The sequence below is a fragment of the Conger conger genome, chromosome 6, assembly GCF_963514075.1.
Source record: "Conger conger chromosome 6, fConCon1.1, whole genome shotgun sequence".
Classification (NCBI taxonomy): Eukaryota; Metazoa; Chordata; class Actinopteri; order Anguilliformes; family Congridae; genus Conger; species Conger conger.
This window is the reverse complement of record NC_083765.1, coordinates 13,311,568-13,337,895: the sequence shown is the minus strand read 5'-3', so window position 1 is coordinate 13,337,895 and position 26,328 is coordinate 13,311,568. Positions and strand designations below refer to the sequence as shown.

At 46.8% G+C, this 26,328-nt stretch overlaps 1 protein-coding gene across 12 annotated transcripts in view; it reads left to right on the top strand.

The window, feature by feature from the left end:
* sox6 (SRY-box transcription factor 6) overlaps nucleotides 1-26,328 on the top strand; it is a 185,296-nt gene that overhangs the window by 76,580 nt on the left and 82,388 nt on the right. For all 12 annotated transcript variants that reach the window (XM_061244563.1, XM_061244560.1, XM_061244556.1 and 9 more), the window contains one exon: nucleotides 17,369-17,458. In XM_061244563.1, the coding sequence (XP_061100547.1) occupies nucleotides 17,369-17,458 (90 nt within the window). The remainder of the gene's footprint in view (nucleotides 1-17,368; nucleotides 17,459-26,328) is intronic.

Here is a 26,328-nt window from a genome sequence, read left to right as displayed (position 1 = left end):
GTGCTTACGTGTGTGCGTGGCGTACCGGGCTGCCTCCTCTGGAATAGAGCCGTTCGCTGGGTCTGGTACTTTTGTTTGAAACGGTGAAGTGCTGGGAGTCTGGGCGGGGGGCCGGGGGTGCTCAGCTTGGGCTTAGGAGACACAAGTTGGACTGGCTTGTTAGGACATGCGATCAAAAAGCCGCTCTCTGCTCTCTGCCAATCAAAGCTCCCGGTGCTCGGCGCGGCAGACGTTAAATAGATCTGCCGGCTGTACGCTGCAGGCCCTATGCCAGCCTGCTGTGTGAACTCTCACAGAAACACCCTCACTCACCCCGAAAACACACCCTCACTCACTCCACTACCATTAAACCCTTTAATACAGGCCCTACACCCCAAAAACACACCCTCACTCACACCGCTGGCATTAAAGCTTTTAATACAGACCCTACACCCCAAAAACACACCCTCACTCCACTACCATTAAACCCTTTAATACAGACCCTACACCCTGAAAACACACCCTCACTCCACTACCATTAAACCCTTTAATACAGACCCTACACCCCAAAAACACACCCTCACTCCACTACCATTAAACCCAATAATACAGGCCCTACACCCCAAAAACACACCCTCACTCCACTACCATTAAACCCTTTAATACAGACCCTACACCCCAAAAACACACCCTCACTCCACTACCATTAAACCCTTTAATACAGGCCCTACACCCCAAAAACACACCCTCACTCACACCGCTAGCATTAAACCCTTTAATACAGACCCTACACCCCGAAAACACACCCTCACTCCACTACCATTAAACCCTTTAATACAGGCCCTACACCCCAAAAACACACCCTCACTCCACTACCATTAAACCCTTTAATACAGACCCTACACCCCAAAAACACACCCTCACTCCACTACCATTAAACCCTTTAATACAGACCCTACACCCCAAAAACACACCCTCACTCCACTACCATTAAACCCTTTAATACAGGCCCTACACCCCAAAAACACACCCTCACTCCACTACCATTAAACCCTTTAATACAGACCCTACACCCCAAAAACACACCCTCACTCCACTACCATTAAACCCTTTAATACAGACCCTACACCCCAAAAACACACCCTCACTCCACTACCATTAAACCCATTAATACAGACCCTACACCCCAAAAACACCCCCTCACTCCACTACCATTAAACCCTTTAATACAGACCCTACACCCCAAAACACACCCTCACTCCACTACCATTAAACCCTTTAATACAGGCCCTACACCCCAAAAACACACACTCCCTCCACTACCATTAAACCCTTTAATACAGGCCCTACACCCCAAAAACACCCCCTCACTCCACTACCATTAAACCCTTTAATACAGACCCTACACCCTGAAAACACACCCTCACTCCACTACCATTAAACCCTTTAATACAGGCCCTACACCCTGACAAATATACCTCACCAGCCTTTTACTTGAGAATACAAACATGAATGCTATGAGGACTTTGTGTTCTAATATTGAATAATACCTCTAAGATAAGATATACTTTATTGGACCGTGTGGGGTAATTTTTCCTCTGCATTTAACCCATCCTAGGATCAGTGGGCTGCCACAGTGCAGTGCCCTGGAACCATCTCTAGTTCTGAGGCCAGTGGCTTGGTCAGGGGCAAGGCCAGGACATGACTATACAATAATAGTAATACTACTAATAATAATGATGAGTAATAATGCTATGTAATGTTTAGTGTTTGTGGCGAGCGGCGCTTAATGCAGGCGTGTGTGCTGGAGAAGGTCTGGAGAAGGTCCTCCTCTCTGACAGAAGGAGCAGCTGCCCCGCTCAATGCGCCATTCTTCACATGAGCCGGTATCACCTTCCCCCGCGTGCTCACATTCCTGCCTCATCCACACCGGCAACTGCTCCGGAACGTCTTCTCTGGGCTCAGCTGTCGACTCTGCCCCGCGCTGTCTGCCAGCCACAACGCCCCCATTGTGTCACTTTCTCACGCACCACGCCGGAACCCCCCCCCTCCGCCCCCCCCTCACAGGAGGAAACTAGTTGTCTGTGAGACAAATCACATCCAGAGTGAACCCCCCCCCCAAAAAAAAAGAAGAAAAAAGACAGAGGCTTGTTTGTGGACTGTGCCACAATGTAGGTGCATCTCATCACCAGTCTGTGAAGATTTGGAATGCGCTCCCCTGATTCCTGAATGCAGACAGAGAGCTGGTCAGTTTCCCTTTCACAGTGGATCAGAGTCTGTGGTTCAGTATTATCCTCACACGCTGTTGTCAAGGAGCACTGTCTACTGTGTTACGTGTCAGTTTGGAGAGAAGGGGGGGGGGGGGGGGGTTGTGGTGTTTAAAAGGGACTCTGGGAAACGGGGAGGGGGGTGGAGGGGGGTTGTTATATTTGCGACGGCTTTAATTGACTTGCTATCCGCTTTGACCCCTCTGTATCCGGTTAGTACAGTGAGAGCGAAATGCTGACACACAAGAAAACAGGGCTCCATTAATGGCCCTAAATCTGTCATTGTGCTATGGAACCCTGGCTCTGGAAATAGCTGGGGCTCTTTTTGTAAATTAAAATCAGCGTGAACCGGAACAGATGTTGACGTGCTTTACTTTATCTGCTGAGATCGGGTGGTGTGTGTGTGTGTGTGTGTGTGTGAGTGTGTGAGGGGGGGGGGGGTCTGGGCAGGCGGCCAAATGGCGGCTCCAGAGGGGGGTTTGAGGGGGCCTGCACACCTCCAAACAGGTGGGCGTGCAGGGTTACACCGCACAACAGTGCCACCTCAGGTTGGGCCGCCCTGCTGTCGCTGCCTGTGCTCATACCAAACAAGAGGTCATCTGACAGGGATGGAAATAGTTCTGCTGTAACACACACCCAGCCCACAGCCATCTGAGCTGGGTTACTAATGATTTTAGGGGACACGCCACTGCTTGTTTTCCTAGACTTTAAGCTCGCAGGCCGTGCCGCCACTGGGAAGCGCGTTAGCAAACGGGAGGGTTTCCCGTCCAAAACTTGTACTCGGCTGCCATTAGCATATTTGCTTTGTGTGACACATGAATATTCCAGATTAAATTTAGATGTTAGCATTTTGCGGAGAGCCTCTTTAATCCCTTGAGATAAAACAAACATCTCTTCCTCGCTCTTTTTTTTAAACCGCTTCACGTGTGCCAGGAGCTGAAATGAGGATGTCAGGAGAGGGATAGAAAGGTGTTTTATTGCCCCGCGAAGCTCCAGGGCTGATGATCACAATTACGAGAGGGACAGCCATCCCTCCCTGGGAGTGGCCCCCTGGATAATTTTGAGTCACCGGGGATGGAGTGGTTAATGTGTTTCGAGACCTCTCTGCAATACACGTCGTGTAGTTTGGCTGATTGATTAGAGTTATTAGTTATCGCTTTAATTAATGACAGTGGGGCCCAGGTTTAGATGGGCCTTGGCTGCATGTTACCGAAGTGTTGCATTAACGGACGGGGAGGCGGAGGCACGTCTCTGTCCTGCTCGCTCATCGCTCTGTATTCGGCGGGGCCTGGCTGTTCAGGGCCTGGCTGTTCAGGGCCTGGCTGTTCAGGGCCTGGCTGTTCAGAGAGCCTGAGCAGCGCTCTGATAGCAGTAAGTCCTCTGGAGGCGAAGCGCAGTCTTGAGACACATTTCAGGAATCCGCTTTATTTCCTGTGAAAGCGGCTCGCCTCAGCGCTCCGCGGCCTGCGTGCGGGGGAGAGGGGAGGAGAGATAGAGACGAACGGAGAGAGAGCGAGGGAGAGAGAGAAAGATAGAGACAGAGAGACAGGGAAAGAGAGAAAGAGAGAGAGAGAGGGGGGATGTGTCCGTACAAAAAGCAAATACGACACCCGTCGCTAGAGGACCCTCGCAAAACAATGGCCCATTGAAGCGCGGGGCTGCTGACCAGGGGGGAACTTCCTGGAACCCAGAATCCTTAACCTTTTAAAGTTCTATGGTTACGTGTCCGCTCGGCTTCTTCTCCCTCACCAGCCAGGGTAGAGTCTCTTGCAGATAAAGGGCTTTTGTTTCATTTTTTTACGTACGGAGAAAAATACAGAACAAATGACACAGTGAAAGAGTTCACAGGCAAATCACATCAGTGCTGGTGACGACAGCCGAACCTCCGACACAAGCCCGTGCTTTATTGTTTCTTTTATAGGGGTATTCTCCCTCTTTTAATAAACGTTACAAGGCCATGGTTTATACACTACTTCCACATTCTACGTTGTAAAAAGCCGGCATTTATTTAAAGTGCTGTGTGTGTGTGTGTGTGTGTGTGTGTGTGTGTGTGTGGGGTAAATGAACGCTGTTGTTCGCTTGCGGTGTGTGAACCGAGGTATGCATTTTAGTCGAACTCCAAACAGAGAATGGAGGACGACATCTAAAAATACTGACCTTTGGACCGGGAGTCCTTGGAGCAGTGCGGGCGAATCATGAACTCTGACATGCATGTAAACACACCAAGCTGCACGGGACCATAAACAAATTTAATTGCTGCACTGGAGAAATTGAGAATGTCAGAGACAGCAGCCGAGCATATTGCCCTGCCTCCCTAATTAGACAAATGAATCACAAACAAATTAAGCTTCGGAAGAAGAAAGTGTTTTCTTCCGTTTTTCCTCTTTTCTGTTACGCAAACATTATATTTCTGAATATTTACAGCTAAAGGTGGTAAACAGCATTATATATTAACAAGTTATATATTAACTTTACTCATATATGATCTCTTTAAATAAAGTTAAGAGTTATAAACTGCATGTGATTTTCGCAGGTCTTAAGAAAAGATTCTTTTATTTTTTTTGTAACCACATTTTATCAGAATGATACATAAAGTGTCTTTTTATTATTGTACAAATGATCCAGTACGAAATTTGGCATGGTTTTGAATTTGGGGAATGTTATTGACTGAGGGACTCTCAGGAACACACATGTGTGGCATTAATGCCACTGCGGAAGGGGAAACGTCCGTGCTGTTAGAAGCAGCTCCGCGGCATCCGACGCTCCATACCGCATTTCAGCACTAAGTTTGCAGAATCCATGTAAAGTATTCCCACGTGTATTCCCGTCAGATCACGGGAAGTGTCAAGAGTTGCCCTGCGTTCATAATGAATTAAAAGTTTGGGTGACTGTGCAGCACCCACTGGGCTTCTGGGTAAATTTTAATCTATTCATGTGGATCCTATTAGTCACTCTTTTTTGTCTGTGCTCTGTCTTCGGCACCCATTAATTTGGTAAATGAGCGCAGGCAGCCATGATCGCTGTTAGCCGCATTATCCCCACACTTCTATTAATTTAACATAGATGAATAAATGTGAATGTTTTTGGAGCATTGATTAGCTGTAGAGTTTATGTCTGACAGTTAGATTGCAGGGTACCCAACAAAGTAATGGCTCCTCTGTAAGGTACCCAGTAATTTAATTCTCGTGTGAAATTATAATTTATTACAGTGTGTGGGCCCTAATGATTACCGACATCAAATGGAAATTATAAATTAAAATTAAGTCCACATATCTCTCCTAATGCTCATCTTCACAAGTGCTGAAAACCTCATCAGTACCCGAGGAAGTTTCGCCCGAGGCACACCCACCCGCCCCACACATTTTTACTTTTCTTTTTTTATCTCATAGGAGAGACTGTCTTTTGTTTTTTTCTCGTTCTCTAGTGTTTCACATCACCCACGGTCCTTGCGTGCTTCCAACCGTCCTGATCGGATTTGGGAGAGACGTGCGCTGGGATATTTCTCCCTCTCTGTCTCCCGTTGCGTAAACTGAAGCCTTTTTTTTTTCTCTCTCTCTTTTTCCGAACGAGCCCTAATTGGCAGTATCAGAGAAGGAGAGTAGCGTATGAAGTGGCTGGGTGGATTACAGCGAGGCGAAAGTTGGTTCTTCTCACCCGAGCGTTAAATAGCCCCAGTTTTTAAGAGTGACCTTGGGGGGGTGGGGTTTGGGGGCAGAGCTGCGCAGCGGCTGCGACCAGCTGCGCATATGTGGCCCCGCCGGGGCCCGACCCCCCCTCGCACCTCAGGCTCGGACATATGCTCTGCTTTATTTCACTCTTCTGACATTAATCCTGCTCGCCAGCTGTTCCGCCAGCTGCCTTTCGGGGGCAGTTCGGTGGCTCTGAATACGGCCTTATTTCGGCTCCTTATGCCCTCCATAAGTTTTGATTGGATTTTTCTATTTTTTTTACTCTTCCCTTTCCAGGTTCAGTGAGTTATCTGTTTCTCTCTCTCTCTCTCTGTCTCTCTATCTTTCTCTCTCTATATATATACTGAGCAAGCACTTTATTAGGTATTTATTAGACTTATCTTTTAGACTTATTGGTCTTCCGCTGCTGTAGCCTATCCACTTAGAGGTTTCACGCATTGCGTGTTCAGAGATGCACTGTTGTAATGCGTGGTTATTTCTTTTGCCCACAAAACTGCTGCTCACTGGATTTTTTTTCCGCACCATTCTCTGCAAACTGTAGAGACTGTTGAGCATGAAAATCCGTGTGAGATCAGCAGTTTCTGAGAAACTGAAACCACCCTGTCTGGCACCAACAATCAATCCACGGTCAAAGTCATTTAGATCACATTTCTTCCCTATTCTGACATTTGGTCTGAAAAACAGCTGAACCTCTTGACCTCTTGCTTAAATTTTTTTTCTTCATCTTTCGCTGTGTCCTTCATTCAGACTTTTCAGGTTTCATGAACTATCTTCAGTCCCCCTTCTGTCTCTGACTCTTTCTCTTTTTCTCCTTCATCCTGTTTTTCTCTTCCGTCCCATGGATGAAGGGGGCCACTGAGCTCATCTGCAGAGCGGTCTCTGGACCTGTGTGTGCTCTGGCTCATCTGCAGAGCGGTCCCTGGACCTGTGTGTGCTCTGGCTCATCTGCAGAGCGGTCTCTGGACCTGTGTGTGCTGGCACTGGGCTCATCTGCAGAGCGGTCTCTGGACCCGTCTGTGCTGTGGCACTGGGCTCATCTGCAGAGCCATTCTGATTCATAATTCACCAGCTCCACCCAAGCCATCCCCTCCACTCTTTCATGTGGTTGCTGTGCCTCCCCACGGCTCGTGACCAGGTCAGGGGCAGGGTGCTGATATCGGCATGAAGGAAAGATGGGACCCCCGTCACCCTGGCCCTCTTCACCAGCCAGACGTAGCCCCCTAACCGGGCTGAATACTCCCCTCTCTTATCAAAAGAGACACTACAGAGTCTGCAAAGAATTCCTTCCGAAGCCATTCATAAAGAGCATTTCTTAAAAGCCTCTCTCAGAGGCCGGTGTGTTTGCTAAAGTAAGGCTTCCTTCACTCGAATGACATCGGTGTCATTTCATTAGTGACTTAAACAGTTTTATTTGGTGACTCAATCTACCTGGTTGTGTTCATTAACGTTTACATTAATTATGCTGTCAGTTGGAATTTCCTTGTGCTAGCGCTGTCGGCCGGGCTGAAGGATTGCCCATCGCCCGTGCGCTGGCTTGCATGAATTGATCATCGGCGGAGTTGAATAATTCAGGGCTGATTGCTCCGAGGCTCCTGAAGCAAAATGGATTGTGTGTGGGGGGGGGGGGGGGAGGCCATTTGTTGAGCTGGCCTGGTCATGCAGGTGAATCCTCCCGGGACCGGTTAATGTGTGGGAGGCTAACGAACACGCGGCTCCTTAGCGAGGTCAGCCTCCCCGTACGCATGGCAGTCCCTGGAAACCTGGAGTCACCGTGGTCGGCTTAGCACATCACCGGTACCCTGACGATGTGCGCGACCCATCTGGACCCGGTTCTCCACGCAAACGGCCAGGCTTTTGCAGCCAGGTAGCGTGCAATCGAGGTGTCGGCAGAAGCCACAAACCCCCCCCCCCCCCAAAAGAAAACCAGCAGTCACACTGTGTGGCCAGGGGGCCTCTTTGTCCCGACCGCCAATGGTGAGAGGAGAACCAGTGCTCTGTTCTATTTATACCCGCTGCTCAGAGCTGCTTTTGACAAGCTGAGCTAGCTGCATGCAGGAGGGCCTACAGGTGACTAACAGGGACTGCTCACTAAGTGGAATAATGAACAGTATTACGTGTCAATTAAATCAAGACCAGCCCTGAGGTGCAGGTGCTCCACAATGTACTGACATATTTCAAGGACCTGTGCCTCTTCACCCATGCATACCAACAGCCACATTTGCATATTAAAGAGCTGAAATTATTTAACTGAAGCAAAAAAAAGCCTTGTGGAAATGATGGAGGTTATTAAAACTGTTGACAAGGAGAGAAGGTAATTGCCTGAAAATGAGCGCCGGCGTTCCGTTGTACGCGGAAATTTTTTTTTTCTTCTCCGTCGTCTTCTTCTTCTCCTTCTCCTCTCCGCACACATTGTGCTGCGTCGGCCGGGTGTGTAACCTATTACGTTTAGATTGCTCCCTTGCAATTAGTGCCCTTTTTGTCCTCACATCAATAACGTGGTGATTATGGAGGCTTTTCGGGAACATTTGGCACATCCAGCGGCTGTTGTCTCTGGGGCCGCTGACGGGATGACAAAACACGTTCCCTTGTGTTGTTTCCCCTTTTCAGTTTTGATTCTTGTAATTATTGTGTTTTATTTGGTGCGATGGCGTCTTGTTTTAGCGCCTCTGTGATTAAGACATTCAGAAGATTGTGCGATGTGCCAGGCGCGCTCGTGAGAAGCCGGGGCTTTGTACGCTCCGTGTCTCTGCCTCGTTTTTGAAAAAAGGAAAAAAAAAAAGAGACACAAATGATTCCGCGAGGGGAACGACTCTGGAACACAGCCAGTTCTTGATTTCAAAAACCTGAACTTGAAGTATGTGCTTTTTCCTTCTTTCTCCTTATTTTTCGTTTTTTTTTTGCGGGAAAATACAGGCAACGTCGTCCCCCACAGAAATGCATCACGCAATTCCTCCAAAACAAGTCGGGAGAATACTTAAAACTGAGCTTGCTCTACTCTCTGATTGAACAGGAGGTGCTTCACTCTCTGACCTTGACAGCCTTCCTCCCCGGACTGCATATTTCTCTCCTAATATTGCTGAAGATGTTGCACTTGAAAGTGTTTCAAAGATAATTATTAACCTAATGCAGCTTGCTGTAGCAGCTTGTGCTCTGTCTGAGGGTCCTACCTGCAGTGAGCTCGATAATCTTTCTGCTCAAAAAGGAAGAAAGAAAGATAAGTACATTCACACAAAGTGGTTCTCTACACAATAGCAATATACTTCACTATTAATTTTGTACACCATTAGAAAATAAGTATTCCTTCACATTTCCTCTGTGTGTTCATAAGCAGTGCAATTTTACTATGCTTAATATCTATGGGGGAAATGATTTATATGTCCATCCTGGCGTCAGTTGGTCATTGATTCGATAATTAGGCCCCTCCAAGGGGGACTGCTGGCTGATATACGGATCTGTGGAGGGGAGTTTCCTGGTTGCCGTCCGAGTGAGTGATGACACTTCAGTGACCAGGAAGGGAAGGGCGGTGGGGGGGTTGGGGGGGGGGCTCTCCGCTGTTGGTATTGCGTCCTTACCGCCACATAACTGCGCTTTCATTCGGAAAAGGCACAAAGCAGGGCATTGTGGGAGCGTCAGCGTGGCATGAAATGGGGAGGATGGCAGCTGGAGGCGGGAGAAGCCCAGGTATCCCGACCAGCACCACGCCCCAGGCCTGGGGAGAGGCCGCGCGGGTGAGGAGGAAGAGCTCCTTCCTGAGGGGGTGCAGGAAGCAGCACTAGTGCTGGAGGTGCCGGTAGTCTTGGCACAAGACCCCGGGTCTGGTTCACAGTGACAGCACTGCATTCTGGTCCCGACTGAAGTAGGTGGTGAGACAGACTGGCTTAGTTAGGACAAACAGGCCCCAGATTATGTATCTGTGCCATTTCAGTTTTTGATCAACATTGAGTTTATACCTGTTCTTTGTTACTAATTGAATTATATATTGAATATATATTTTCAGCAATTATTAGTGTTCCACACTTGCTGGGCACTAGTGTCATACTGAAGTGTCTTCAAATTATTTAACTATATGCAGTATACTGGATTGTATAGAATATTTCTAAAAGCCCCATGTCAACCTCGTGTTTCCCTTTAGCTGCCAGAGCGTTTACCGGTACAGTGAGATTGCATTATCTTCAGCACACAACTTGCACAATTGCCTTTGTTTGTATTAGTGGTAGCAGCCATCCTCCCTTTTCTTTTCATGTTAGCACAGGCCACGGCAAAAAAAAAAAAGTTGCTTTGCTTAGTAACAAGGGCTGCTGTGCTGCAGTCTCGGACTCTCTTAAATGGGGGGGGGGGGGCGTAAACATCACTACTCCCATAGCAGTACATGGGGGTTCAGGGGTCAAGCTTGTGTTTTAAATTTCTTGTGCAGACAGGTATTGGTAACCAGACTGGACAAGGGGAAGCAGCTTTTATGAAGCTGGAGCTGGAACAAGGTGTTGTACATCTATTAGATGTCTTTAATCTGTTTTGGGTCCATTTCAACCTGCCATTCCTAATTTGATTTTTGAACGAAATACAGATAATGTTTTGGTGGAGGGTGGTGCTTGGATTATATCATTTGGAGTTCATGTGCCGTGTCAAATTGAAATAGATCTGATTTTTTGCTCATGGTGTGTTCTGTGTGCATTTCATTTTTCCCTTCAGTGACTTTGACTTTACTGTGGCTTTCGGATCAAGCTCTGATTGTAGGATCACTTTATGCCCATAATAAACCTTTCAAACGAGCCGTTTTGAATAAAAAAAGTCTGCATTTCTCATGGTATAGTGCGTTTGAAAGTGCTTTACATCGGGTGCCGGCGGTTTATTAAGTTGTTTATCACAACACGGGCTGTAAAATGGAGAATTGTCACCACAAGCTTGTAATCAGAGATGGTGTTTCCCCTCGTGTTAGGCAGGTGAAGGCTGGCAGTGTCGAGTGGGATTGTCAACGCTTGCCTGCCTCTCACTGGTACACTGTTGTGGTTTCTGTTAAACATTTGGTTTTGGCACAGCACACAGCCAGGTGATGAATACTGTGTTTATACCAAACACAATTCCACAAACTTCACCGTCTGAAGATTTACGATGACAATTAGCTCTGTATTTACGTGACGGGGAGAGTACCCTAACCTAGCCGGTTTATCTCCTGCAGTTTGCTGTGTCTTTATCTCGCTCTCCTGGGTTTACCGACAGTGTAAAGATGAGAGGATAATGGCGCTGACGAGCCGTTGGCCTGCCATAGGGCACAGATTATGAAAGGGGATATGGATATCCACACTGGATGTCGTCTGTGGTTCATTTTTCAAAACAGAATCAGTTTCATTGAAATGCACTGTTTTGCTGATTTCTGGTGCAAGACCCAATCTTTCACTCCCCCTCAGTCCATTTGGGTGGTCATAGGGTTTTATTTGACATTTTTTGTGGGGCTGTGCATATTTCAATATTGTACATCCGATTCCCACCTGTATTTGGAATGTCCAATTATCTGCAACTGCAGCACTTCTGATTCGGGAGAGTGTAGACCAGCGTTTCCCAACTCCAGTCCTCGGGACCCACTTGTAACCAGGAACTCTCACACCTCATTTAACTAATCAAGGGCATGTTTGGTGGCTTGATTGGTTCAGTCATTAAATCAAATGTGTGAGTTTCTGGCTGGGTCCGGATTGGATCCGAGGCCGTGGGACTCATCCACGCACCACAGCCTGGTCTCTCAGCCACCCGGCAGCCTCAGACGTCCACGGAAGTGAGTTTTGTGGCATGCGTGTGTGCCCTGGGTATCTGCGGAGCAGGCAGTGTGCGGTGGTCCCAGGACCCCTTTGCTCCACGTTGGCCCAGGACCCCAGAGAGACGTGAGGGAGGGTTCTTGGGTCGGGTCCAGCGGAGCGGGATGATCCTGGCGGCTTCACTTTGGTCATGGCTCTTCCAGAGGGACCTTGGGAAAATGTAAATAACAGCAGATAGCAGCTATTGTTATCATTCCTCTCTCATCCCATCTGAGGGGACTCCTCCTTGGCCCCACATTGTTTCATCCCTGAGATGCAGGATGAGAGCGCATGGGGGAGGCTCAGTGGGAAATAATAACAAACTCTTTATTTGTCCGCTTCTGATGTTTTTCTGTGACAAGACACGATTTATAACAGCACCTTATAAAGACATGATTCCTTATGTTTCCTGTTTTTTTTTAAACTGCTGTTGTAATGCTACATGGTTACCGTAATCTCTTACTTTCCACTTCTTTAATTTTCTTTCTTCTTCTTCTTCTTAGTCTTCTTCTTAGTTTTCTTCTTCTTGATGCTGTATTTGCTGAAATGTTCCTTTTTTTAAATAACATTCCAGCTTAAGCAGCCAGTTTGTATAGTGTTGCACAGAAGCGTCTCAGCTTTGCATGCTCAGAGTTGTCTGAATGTGCGGATCAGTGCTATTCTGATATTAGGCAGAATTCCTGTACTCCCGTGTATACCACTCCAGGAGCTAGAACGGCATGCAAGAATGCAAGAAATCTATAAGCACTACGATTATTGATCTGAACGCATTCTTCTCCTTTACGAGGGTGCTCAGAAAAAAGCCAGACATGTTTGTGTGAGCTGAGTGTTTTGTGCGCTGGTAAACGTGCATAGGAATTTTAACCTGGTCTGAGGCCCTTTTGGGAAGTCTCTGTTAGTTTAAACTGTCTTCTGGCCTTGGATTATGGGCTGAGTTCAGGTGTTTTTACAGTCGTACCTGGGAGGGGGGCTCTTTTCACCTTTAGGCTGATGGTTGATAGGTTGCCCCCCCCCCCCCTCACATTCCTGCGTGAGCCTCCCTCTTTGTGCTGCTTGGCGCACGGTGCGCGTGTGTGTCGGAGCAGAGGTACGGGCGCGGAGGAGTGCCGATGGAGGGAGGGGGGGGCACTGCCGAGCATGATGGGAGCTGGCACGGCCCTATCTCCCAAACAGTTGGCGCATTCCTTAATGATCAAGTGCAGGAGCAGCATCTGCGGGCCGTTGGGCGTCTCGGAGCCCACAGTGCACGGGAAGTATTCGGCGAAAACGCCTCGCTGACCTTCCCCCCCGCCACTCCTCCACTCCTCTCTCCCGTTCCCTCTGTCCTCCACACCTCCTCACGCCTCCTCTCCCTCTCCCCCGCTCCTCACACCCCTCACACGTTCACCAGAGAGCTCAGGTCCTCTCTCCATCAGAGGGGAGGTCCAGTCCTGGTAATTGCAGAGAAGGAATGTTATTGTTTGTGGTGTATACACTGCACAGGCCGGTATCTGATACAGTGGGCACGCAGTGGGATAGGATCCCTCCAGTCTGGTGGTATATCCGTCCAGCGAGGGTGCCGAATGGTGACTCATTCTTCACCAAATCAGTCCTACCGAGGGGCAGCTAGACCACACGTCCCACAATCCTCTCTCTCTCTCACTCTGTCTCTCACTCTCTCTCTTCTCTCTCATTGGCTGGCCAGGAGTGCGCACCGTGGACACTCTCAGCCCATGTTTGTTGTGAGTGTCAGTAACATTGCATCAACCAAACCTGGAGGGACCTTTTCGGCCGATTGAACAGTCAGAACAGAATGCAGCAGTAGGTTTACTCTCTGTGAGAGACCCACACAAAGCACTGGCTGCTCCTGTATTGTGTGATTTCTCGGGTGTTTTTGTGGGCTAAAAGCTTTTAGGTTTTTCTGTGGTACAGGTGGAAGGAATCCTTTTGGTGAAAGGTAGGTTGCGGTTACAGAGTACAGGATAAAAAGAAATCATATTCCCCACACGCAGCAGTCTAAACAGTCCTTATATCTCTACTGCAAAGTAGAAAGGGCAAGAGTAATGGTGGACAGGACGCCATGTAGGGTAAAGCGTCTCTTCATCCCTCTCTCTTTCCCTCCCTCTCCCTCCCTTTTTCTCTTCCTCCCTGTCAGCTTTGTTTGTCAAACCCTGGAGCATAAATTTACCTCTGCAATTCTCTTCGGAATGAAGTACAGATGTAGTGTAGAGTTACAGATTGTATTTTCTTTCCTAAGTGGCTACCGTAAATCTTGCGGCTAATTCCATTTCATCCCAGGCCCTGTACCGTGAGTGCTTAGCTCTCACTCGGAGGAAACCCGGATCCTGAGCCGTGCGAATAGAATTACAAAACACAATGCCATATTCTGCCTCCATTCACTGTACCGTATGTCATTGTATGCAAAGCATATACTTAAGGGTATTAATCAAGGTTGCCGTTTCAATGCTTTTTTATGGAACACCATTAATTACAGAAAGCCAAAGTGCCTTTTCAGTTTATACTTCTGCAACACGACCTGCGAATTAGTTCTATCAGTATGGTTAAAGTACATTTACTTTGTTCAGTCAATAAAATGTTTAATTTCTGTAGATGCCAGAGTACAGTGTTTGAGAAATGATCCGATATGCGTGACTTCTGTGTGCATGTGAGGGCTTTATTTGGTGTTTTTAAGTGCCAGAAGTACCTCATGACTACAATACAACATTCTTGTAAGTGAATCTCAGAGACACGCACAATGTGCACTTATGAATTTCAGCCCTTTTGTTAGCAGGGCGTTCACAAATGACCCATTGTCTGCAGAAGCGTTTAACCATTTAACATGGTGCCTCTGGGCTTTCCGCACAGACAACAAGAATGTCTGCTTTTGGCTTTTGCCCTTTTTGTGAGAGAACAAATCCATTCTTACAAGCTTGTAAGAATGCAATCTTCGTGAGTCAAGGGCACTGGAAGGCACACACATAATATATCATGTTGTTGAAAACACATTCCAAAGATGACAACTGAAGCCAGAAAGCAAAGGTAGAAAAGCAGCGGTGATACTCAGACACTGAGCATAGTTATGCTGTGTAAAAATGCAGAGAACATGCGATGGGGTGATGCAGTTCACAGGGCCATTTGCCCAGCATCTGAACCCAGAGTCAGTTATACAGGAGAGATCTTACCTCACCTGTTCCAAAATTTCACTCGAGCATCACTACATTATTTTGGGATTGCTCTGCCAGGTTAGTCTACCTAGTTACTGCATAACATTTGGCATTACCCCCTTATTTAATTTGTTATTTTTGTTATGGTTCTGTTGTATTTGCATGTATTATTATTATTATTATAGCTTTTCAAAGATTTTGGCCTACGACGTTTTCACCCAAATACACAGTAATTTACATCACTTTCCTGCGACTGCCATGCAGTGGGGGGATAGTGTCATTCCCCAGTACTGAGCAGTTGCATCCACTTTACAGTACTGAGGTGTCATGGCTTCACGCTTGGGCGTGGCCTTTTTGGGAACGCCTGCTGCTGCTGTAAAGAATAAGAGAGAGAGGACAGAGCAGAGAGGGCTGCTCTCAGCGTTTGGTGAAACGGGGCTCACACAGCTCCGTTACCTTGGGGCTCCCCGCTCTGGGGGCCACATCCTGAGGGCCCCCGGGTGAAGGTCAGCCCGTCCGCGGCGCGTTTCGGGGGCCCGTGAGACCCGGAGGAAGAGCTGCGTTTGATGGGAACTGGCTGACCTCTGCGCGGGGCAGGGTACGGTCGTCCTGTTCCGTCCGGGCTGGCGAGCGCTGCCTTCTTTATCGCGCAGATTCCAGCCATTCCTGCCGCTGATTCATCGTCCAGCCAGACAAATGTTAATTGTCTTCATCGCCGTCGTGTTCGTGTGCGCGGTGAACAAACCCCCACCTCACCTCTTACCTTCCTTTAAATGTGCCTTTGTAGTCCCCCCCCCCATACACCCACCCCATTTATCTCTCCCTGCCCTCGCCGTATTGACCCCCGCCAGACAACTAAACTGCTTTCACCCTCACTCCATAGAGGTTATATGGAGCCTATGCAGACACTAGACACTCACTGTGCACTTTGTTAGACCTGTACACCAGCTTATTAGTGCAAATATTTAATCAGCCAATCAAGTGGCAGTAACTAAATGCATAAAAAACATGCTGACATAGTCAAGAGGTTTAGCTGTTTTTCAGACCAAATGTCAGAATGGGGAATACATTTTATCTAAGTGACTTGATTGTTGGTGCCATACTGGGTGAATATCTGAGAAACTGCTGATCTCCTAGGATTTTCACGCACAACAGTTTCTATAGTTTGCAGAGAATGGTGTGAAAATAAGAAAGCATCCAGTGAACAGCAGTTCTGCAGGCAAAAGTGCCTGGTTAATGAGAGAGGTCAGTGGAGAAGGGCCAGACTGGAAGTTGACAGTAACGCAAATCACCACACGTTACAACAGTCGTATGTAGAAGAGCATCTCTTATCTCGTCAAACCTCTTAAGTGGATAGGCTACATTAGTAGAAGACCAATAAGTCTAGGAAAGAAGTCTAATAAATACCTAATAAAGTGCTCACTTACTGTATATGTGTGCATTTTAGCAAATGCATTACTTATCTGCATTTGAATAATTAATTTGGAATATTCACGGCCATAGGACAATAAATCTTGGTTATTTTGCGTCTTGGAAGGAGAAAGATGAAAGGAATAGATAAATCCCATCATTTGGCACTCGGTAACCGTGTTCTTTGTGAGACGCCCTCTTCTAAGCTTGTGTTGGGGTTAATGGAAGGGTTTACGCAATGCTAAGATTACTGGAAACTGTATTACAAAGGCTGTTTGCGAGCAAAACATTGTAGTTCATGTGTTTTACCAGAGTTAGTTATTTTAAGGTTAGCAACATGTACCGAACGCATACCTTTACCTCCAGCGTGACAATGCTGGCAGTAACCCTGGCTAATTCAGAATGTAGTCTACTGTAAGTTCTGTAATTATTGTAATAATACCTTTTGATTTTTCAACAACCTAGAGTAAACATCAGCCTGATTTTTCTGCAAAGCAGTTCAGACGGGAATATTTGCCACTTTTCAATGTTGATTGAAGTTTTTTTTCTATCTTCTGCAGAATGGTTTTTTGAAATAACAGCCTCTCTGTCTGTTGGCAACATTCACAATTAATGTCATTGGACCTTCTATGTTTTCCTTCGTCCTTTTGCAGAGGTAGAGCTGTATAATTATAGAGCTGATAGGGTTTTAATTTTATTAGATAACTAGTAATTTGACGCCGCAAGATATGCCTTTCATATAGTGAATTGTTTTCATGTGTTTTGTTGAACACACATAAATGCATGTCTAAATCGTGGGTGAGAACAGATAAGTGTTGCCTTTAAAATCTCACCCAGACGGTGTATGTTTTTAAGTCGTGGTGGTTCTTTGTCCTTAATACTTTCAACCCAAACAGATCTAAAAAAGCAGGTCATATTCAAGCTCAGGCATTTTGGCAGTTAGTGAAATCAGTGTTAACCGACAAAAGAATTATGTTCAGATAGAAATCACTATGCAGGCAAAGTCTGAGCCTACAAAGTGATATGCTAAAGAAGTACAGTGTATGGAGGATGGGTTCACCTATTAAAGGGTATGCTGTTTCTTTGTCTTCCAGATTCATCTTGCATGGAAAAACTTCTCTCTAAAGACTGGAAAGAAAAGATGGAAAGACTGAACACGAGCGAGCTTCTGAGTGAAATAAAGGGTGAGTCTGTGTGGCGTGGAGGACTGATCTGGGACCTGACACAGCTCAATCAGGGGAGGATGAATCAATCTCATCCCTTACAATAGATAGAAGGGCTCTGAGTATTATTTTCCTCTGTGGTCCACTTGTAGTCCGTGAAGGAAAAAAGTCAAACCGTTTTAAGGGCATAATTTTCCAAGAAATATATACGTTCCCCTAATGTACAAATCCTACGGTACATTACAATACTAAAATGGAAGATGAGATAACGTCACTGTTATCTGACTGCTTTTTGAAAAACATATTTATAACTAAAATATATTATATAGTATAGTAATGATGATAACTATAATAATAACCATAATAATAATAATCACAATACATGATCCATTGTGATATAGTACATAGTCTGGCTGTATCTCCTTATGAAAATTAACCGTAGTGCTCATGTGAATGTGCAGTGAATGTGAAATAAGCCCTGAAAACATCAAAGACAAACAGATCGAAGAACAAAGTTGATACGTTATCCATACTCGTCCATTTTTCACTTGCTAATGAACTACACCCTCAGAAAGCAAACTAAACTTCCAGCACAGCATAGCCATAGTATTAATCAAGCCACGCAGTATACTTGGAGCCAAGCAGTCTTGTAACTTCTTGTTGCTGATGAAAGATAATCCTGCTGCCCTCTTTAATTATAAACTGAGGCATGAGATTATATGTCCGATGAGGAGCTGATGTCCAAGCTAAATACTTCTGTTTTGCAGTGTCTATAGGAATGCCTGAACTGGCACACACACACGCGTGCGCACACACACACACGCACACAAACACATCATAACCATGGTCTCAACCTCTCACTCCTCTGTAATTAATTCTCTTTCCATCTCCTCCTATCTTTTCCTCTCCCTTCTTCCATAATTTCTCTCTCTTTCTCTTCTTTTTCCTCCCTCCCTCCCTCCAGGCAGTAGTTTCTGGGTGGTCCACCCTCATAGTGCCGCATTACAACAAACACAGTTTGAACTGCACAGAGAAATCCCATTTTCTACATCTATTCTCTCTGTGTCTTTTGTTTCAGCTTCACAGGTTTTCACCAAATGTATGGCTCACTCTTCCACTTGTGATCATCTCGTATCTAATGCCCTGAAATCGGCTTATTCTTTCTATCTGAAAAATATTTAGAGTGCCAGATTACTGGATGTTGCAGTTTTTTTTTTTTTTAACAACTTCACCTTTAATGGATGTTTGACTCATATGCATTACAGAATGACAAATAATATTTTCCCCTGATTTTTCATTATTGGATTACTTTCACTCTGTGTACATAAAATAGTCGTATAGTTTAATAAGTGTATTCGTGTATTCATATAGGCAATAGCTGCAGTGAGGTCGAGTGTAAATCATGCCTTGGTAAACTAGATTCATTGTTCCTGCGTTAGTATATGCCACTGTAGATCAAAGAGCTATAGTTAAAATGTTTGAAATGATTTAGCTTTTTCAAAGCAGGTCTTTTCATATAAATTTTTTAAAAAGGTTTATTTGACGGATATGAATAGTCAGCCATCGCTGCAAAGATGAACACAGGTAGGGGTGATACAGAATATAAAATTTGAAATGTGACCAGGTCTACAGACGATGTTACATATATAAATACTTTTCATATCACACTGGCAGCCCTAGGTTTTTAATTAGCATGCCATTTCATTTGACTGCAGACATTTCAAAGGCCCTCTCCCCCCCCCCCCCCCCCTCCTCTCCCTTACAAACGTCTTTCTCTGTGTTTGAAGTTTGCCTGATGTAAATACTGCCAATTAAAAAGGAGCTCAGGGCTGGAGACACACAAGGTCCCCTTAATTAAAACACAAACAAAGAGCGCAAGCAGAAAATGCCATATGATTAAGATCTAAAGTGTTATGATAAATCAGAGACCACATTAATTGTTGGGTTAAAATCAATACAAAGGCCAAGCATGCCTGTAGGTTTAAATGAATGGAGGTAAAGTCACAGATAAAGGCCCACATCTAGATAAAAAGGTACCTCCTGGCACGCTGGCCTTGCTGCATATTCTCAAGCATGCACATATTGAGTCTGGAGCCAAACCGGCTTTGTGCGGCTCACCTAGAGCCTCTTTTCTGTGTCATTGTTACACGGCTACAAAAGATGTTCAAAGATAAATGAGGAAAATATGAAATTCTGCCCCTTTTGAAATTAATGACTGGTAATTCATGTTTTTTTTCCTGCTTCCTCCTCAGTCAGTGGCATAGAATCCAGACTCTTTGTGACTTTTACACAAGCACTTTGCATACTTTTCCATACTTTTGACCCTCTGACTACGTACAGTTGGTGTGGAGAGGTTAGAGTTGTGCCCTGATTGGCAAACAGGGACAGGGCTGTGTGAACGGACCCTCAGTGCAGAGCCAATCCTGGCTCTCGCTCCGTTCTTCTGCTTGTGTCCAAGGTGTCAGAACATCACCAGTCTCTGTTGGCGAAACGAGCAGAAATGTAAAATACGATACTAATAAATTAACTACGATCCCCGAACACAACGGGGGATCCGGTTTTGTTTCTATGGCTGACGTTGTTTTATTTGGTTGTACGTTTCCACGAGTGTTTGCATTAAGTGTGAAAGGTGTAGAGGTAGGGGAGGTGGCTGCCTATGCAGGGCTGCGCATCCTGGTGTAAAATCATTACACACAGCGTGAGGGCTTAGCGATGGATCCGGGGTGAGGCGGGCGGCAGGCTTGGAGCGCTGAGGAATTAGAGGCAGATCGGTTTCCTGCCCTGCGATTCTGCAGGCGACTGTTTGTTTTCATACCTTAGTTAAGCTGTCAGTCAGGGGGAACGGGCGAGGCAGGGAGAGGCGGTGTGCTGCACGAAACCACAGAGTAAGAGGGAGGTGGTGTGGAGGAGTACCAGGACTCCGAGCCACCGCGGGGGGGGGGGGGGGGTTGAGCGGGGTGGTTTACATGGGCTTGAATCTGCCCTTTGTTACCCCTTAAAAAGCGATCTCTACCTGCCCGTCATCCAGAGTCTGCAACACTGCCACTTCAAACAATGCTGGCTATACGCACTGATACCTTTGATCCCAGTGTCCTACCGCAGTCAGCGCTGCTAATGTTACTATTATCTGCCTGTCTCATTCATGGGAGGGGGCAGTTCTCTTTTCTCTCTTGATTTTGCTGTTACTGTTGTCTCACCCCAGCCATTTTGTGTCAAAAGTGTCCTGACAGGTTTGTTGAATTTCTGATGGAGGAAACATAGTGATGTCCTCGGGGGTGATGTGTTGAGAGAAATCTTGGAATAATGCCCCCAACCCTCACGGCCCCCGCACCTCCTCTGGTGCTCCTCGTGGAGGTGTGTCGACCAAAGAATTCGTGCAATGCGTCGAATGTAAATCCCACCGGAATGTAAGTACGGTCTCAGAGGGGAGGAAAAAACCCGAGAACACGAGGCCTTCTGGTCCTGCCGTGCAGCTCGCGTGGGCCAATCACGGCTGTCTTATTCTCCCTACCTGCTGAAAGGGCTGCTTTAACTCTTCTTTAGGCCGTTCACTTCTCCCCAGCCCCGAAATATGGCAAACATTTCCTTAGCACCAGAACGAAAAAAAGAAAACTGCACTCAACTAGATAGGAACACAAACTGCACTGAGCCTCCCTTAAAAGGCTAACTCCCCCCAGCTCCCACATATTGTAATTCTGTGTAAAATGGTTGCCCAGACTCTATATACAAGGAAATCAGGGCCCCTTTGCAGAGAGATAATCAATTATTTAATGCTATGGACTTGACAGTGGTGGAGTGTGTGCATGAAGGTCCTGTGGCAGACAGATAAGTACAAGCCACTTACTGTGGGAGAGGGGAGGAGGGCCGCAGCTGAGATTGATTTGATGTCGGCCGTACCTGAGCTCGGTCCCTGGGCTTTTCCCCCCCGTCCGGACAGAGAGGGGACTGTATGGAGACACAGAGCGCCGATTGTTCCAGCAGCTGGATTTGCTCAAAAACACCATCATTCAATTTAACCTTGGGCTTTATCCTTAATTACGTTCCAATACGTGGCCCCGGCCCTATCTGCCCGCGACACGGCGCGTAGCTCTCTGCTGTGTTTGCTCACGTGAATGTGATTTTTGTCCCCGGCGTTATAGTCGGGTACCGTGCTGTAGCCCAGCGCATTGTGAAATCGGTCACAGTAACTGTTTTGTTGAAATGTTTTCATCCCCTGAGATGTTTGAGGGTTGCATTTCTTAATCGTTTTTGGATTTCGCTGTCTAAATGGCACCCTGGAATGTGTAGTTTATGGTACTCCGGAGCTGCACCTAACCGGTCTTTAAATATATTTGATAATTTATGGAACTATACGGTATTCAGTCATATTCGTACTCGAGCGCATATCAAGTCAGAACGCAAGTTAGAACATGCAAGTCAGTCGCGTTCGTGATCTTCAAATGTTTTCATCATTCAATCTCATTAAGGGAAACTTCTCTAATCATTATTCAAAGAACATCACAATAATTACTTTTTACAACCTAAAATCGTTGTGACAGATGCATATACTGTAAATCAATCAACTTGAAGGAAATGTCCTCTTAAAAGTGAGCACTGTACGGACTGACATTCTTAAGAGCTCCTTTTGTTCTGTATGATTTTACTGCCAGTGCTGGCAAAGAACGAGACAGCTCTGGATGTCAACAACTGGTCGCTGTCCTTCAGTCCTGGGGGGAGTGCAGGAATAATGCAGCCATGTTGGGGTCATCAAATGCCAAAAAAAAAAGCACTTGCGTTGTTGTTTGAAATGCAGGAACAGTAAACAGTGTCTGTAGTCAGGTGAGACGGGGGCCGCGGTGGGTTACTACAGTTTGGAAGTGCTGCGCCGGGGTGCTGTTTTTCACGGCTTCCTGTTGAAAAGGACGCCTTGTCCTCCTCATGCTGTGCTTGCCGCTCAGCACTGTTTTTTGGGTGCAGGAGCAGATGCAGATGATCAGAGTAAGGTCTGTTCTGATTTGGCCTGGTCTGGTCCAGTACAGACTGCTCTGGTCTGGTTTGGTCTGTCTTGGGTAGTCTGGTCATATCCAGTCTGATCTGGTCTGGTCTGGTCTGGTCAGGGTGCTCCAGGTCCATGGCCCTGCTGACTGGCTCCAGTACAGCAGAATGTCCACTAGTGTATTTAGTAACTGTGGGGGGAATTTGCTGTGTCAGAGCTCTGACTTACTTACCTCCTGTCCTCCCACATGCTGTATAATACAATAACACAAGCAAAAACACACAAACACTCAGTGTCGCTCCCCCTTCTCTCTGGCAACCACAGTCCAGATCTTTTCCTCCACCGATGTGAATTCAGGGCTTGTGTTAGCGTTTGACATCGATGAGGGTCAGAAACTTGGGGCGGGATTTCTCAGATGAAAACAGGAAGAGGTCAAGGTAGGCGCACCACACGTACCCCCTGGTGGGATGTTTTGTCACAAGGCTACCCCGGTTATGCTGAAGGCACAAGCCAACCGCTCTGCAGTGGGAAAGAGATCAAACAGTGCATTTCAACAGTGGGTTCTTCTGTTTTAAATGTATTTAAATTCATTCAAGTTGCTCTAATTAATATTGATATTTCCTCCTTTTTTTGTTGGACACTAGCATCATGCTGTAGCAGTTGTGTTAAGTGTTCTGATCCAGACATTTTCTGGACTCTGCCTTATATTTCCTTTGATGGAGTGTTTTTTAGAGTAGTTTAGAGTAGAGGACTAGAGTAGTTGGTACATCTTAATTAGTTATTCTGCAATTATATAATTATTGGCTGCCATTAATGTGAAGTGGCATACAGTTTGTTCACAAGTGTTGAAGCATGCTGTTACTGAATACCTTCCTGTTTGAATCTGTGTGTCCTGCCAAGTGTCAACCAAGCAATTTATGAGGAAAATGTTGGGGGAAAAAAAAGCATATGTGGAATGCAAGGGCGGATAAAAGCAGCTAAAGGCCAGGCTGGTGGTGTTTGCTTTTCTGTGTGCCATCCAGGCTCGTGTCTTAGCTCTGCTTTCAAACTCCAACTGAATAATCTTTTTACTGTGCGGCCAAGTACGCTGCCTCCCACCCTCATTAACATATGCAAATAGAGTTAATCGCACAAACTTCAGCTCTAAAATACAGTGGTGTGCTTATTGATGGTTGGAATAAGAAATACCGTTTTTGAAAGGCGGTATAGGTGTGACTGTTGGGTGAAGGGGTGGTGTTGAGCCGTGGTGGTAATGTTTGAAAGGATTAGCGTCTCTTCGCTGCCGTTAGCGCTGGTGAGGCCTGGTCCCTGCTTGTTAATGATGTGCTCCTGGCAGGATTCTCCATTTTGTATGGTGTCATTGGCAGAGGCAAGCAGGAGCCAGGTGGAACAGCTGTCGCCTGTATCGCGTTTCGAGGGCCAGAGACTGTGTTGGGACATACTCAGCTGGAATGCGGATGGAAGTTTCACAATTTTCAAAACAAGGGACACATACAGTATATGTTTAAGCTAAACTCACTGGCAGCTGGTTTGTACTACAGCACAGTATATATCAAAGAGATGACAAGAGAACTGTTATTTTTTTGTTTTTGTTTTTGGATAGGTCAGATGGTGTTTTCGCGGGAACTGCAGGGTTTTCCTAATCTTCAGAGGCAGGCAGCCATGTTTGTGGGGGTGATGATGAATTGCGACCACTCTGTGTCTCCTCGTTCTCAGCCTGTCAGTTAACGAGAACAGGGACCAGCTGCTGAATGCCTAAGAAAATAACAAAGCTCATGACAGGTTGTGAAAAAAGTAAATTAAGGTAAAAAAAATGTATTAAAATTAAAAAGATTGAAAAGGTGAAGTTAATTGAATATTAGTACAGGACCCATTTTCCTGTAGGACCCATTTTTCTTCTATGGCTCCCGCTCACAGAAACTTCAACCTGGAGAAACGCTCATATTGGATCGCAGCTGGAAGTGGCTGTGGACCCCGATAACAGTGATTAAATCAACGTTTTTATATCGCGCTCCGTCGGGGGAACGGACGAGGGACGAACGACCATCCCGCGCGCGGTAAATCTCTGTTAGCCCGGGAGAGCCGTTAGCCCGTTCAGCGGAGCTCCGTGCGGGAGAGCTGTTAGCCCGTTCAACGGAGCTCCGCGCTGGAGAGCCGTTAGCCCGTTCAATGGAGCTCCGCGCTGGAGAGCCGCTAGCCCGGTCAACGGAGCTCCGCGCGGGAGAGCCGTTAGCCGTCAGCGGTCAACGGAGCTCTGCGCGGGAGAGCCGTTAGCCGTCAGCGGTCAGGGGAGCTCCGCGCAGGAGAGCCGTTAGCCGTCAGCGGTCAGGGGAGCTCCGCGCGGGAGAGCCGTTGGCCTGGTCAGCACAGCTCCGTGCAGGAGAGCGGGCCTCAGAGACGCATCCCTCCAGCACAATCGGCGCATTTAGAGAGGAGCTTTCATTTACTCAGGAGCGCCGAGCGCCGCGCGGCAGGGCCCACAATGGCCGACTGATGGAGAGGGAGACAAAGACATTCCAGTGTCCCTCCGTTTAAAAAAAAGAAAAAAAGTCATTCAGAACTTAGTCATAATGGTTCAGCTGTCCCGTCCAAAGGCAGGGAAGAGAATAGGCTACTTTGTGATCCCTTCCTCTTTTTTTCTCCCCCCCTCCCCCCGTCCTCTTTTTCTGGCTCAATCTTTTATCTGCGTTATTCACTCTGGGCTCTTCAAAGTAACAAGCTGCCTCCTTTCCCCTGGTGCCGGGCTTGGAACTCAAATTAGAGACTGCTTGATTACAGGAACGGGGAGGGAGGGGGGGGGCAGAGGGGGTGTTGGACTGAACAAATCGCACCCCTATAAAGTGGCTTTTATCTGCAGGCCCCGAGGCCTGGCTGCCCCCCCCCCCGCCCCCCCTCCCGCCCCACCTCGGTTGTTTTGCGGTTATTATTTATTTAGCCGCGTGTTTGGTTGATGTTGCTCTGCCCTCCTTTGTGACATTTGAAAGGGCCGAAGTGGAAAAAAGGAAAAAACAGGTAAAGGGCCGACACAGAGGGCCCGGTCTCCTCAGATGTGGCGACATCACAGCGCATCAGAGGTGCCCCAAACGCCTGGCGCTCTCCTCCGCGCTCCCCTTTCAGGTGCCATTGTGTGACTGCTCTCCCCCTGAAAGGAGCCTCCGGGCAGGGGGGGGGGAATAGACGCTCACTGAACGTCACAACAGATTAGGTCCGCTGAAACCTGCGCACTTTATTTACGGCGAGGCACCTACGGGCTGTCTGTCTCCCCGCAGGAAACGCGATGCGAGGAGACACCTTTACAAGTGTGCGCCGCGGCGCTATTAAAGCCCATGCATTATGCAGGACGCGGCCTCTTTGTCACGACTCCCCGGGCCGGCTGCGCTGATGTCTTTCTTCTGCTTCTCTTGGCCGATAAAACTTTTATCTGTGTTTAGAGCTGATCCATAATTCAGGCCAGGAAGAAAAGTTTTTTTTTTTTTTTTTTTTTTTTTTTTAAACAAAACCAGGGCAACAAAACAACATGTGCTGCCCTGGGGGTTGCCGAGCACTCGTACAGAACAATCAGAACACTGACTCTTTCTGGCAGAATGTGCGAAACATTCACTCTCTTGCAGATGGTGGAGAACATTGACCGTCTCTTTCAAAAGATCACTGACTCTGTAGGTGTAGAACATTGACTCTCTCGCAGAAGATGTGGAACATTGACTCTCAGAAAGTGTAGAACATTGACTCTCACTGAAGGTGTAGAACATTGACTCTCAGAAAGTGTAGAACATTGACTCTCACAGAAGGTGTAGAACATTGACTCTCACAGAAGGTGTAGAACATTGACTCTCACAGAAGGTGTAGAACATTGACTCTCACAGAAGGTGTAGAACATTGACTCTCACAGAAGGTGTAGAACATTGACTCTCACAGA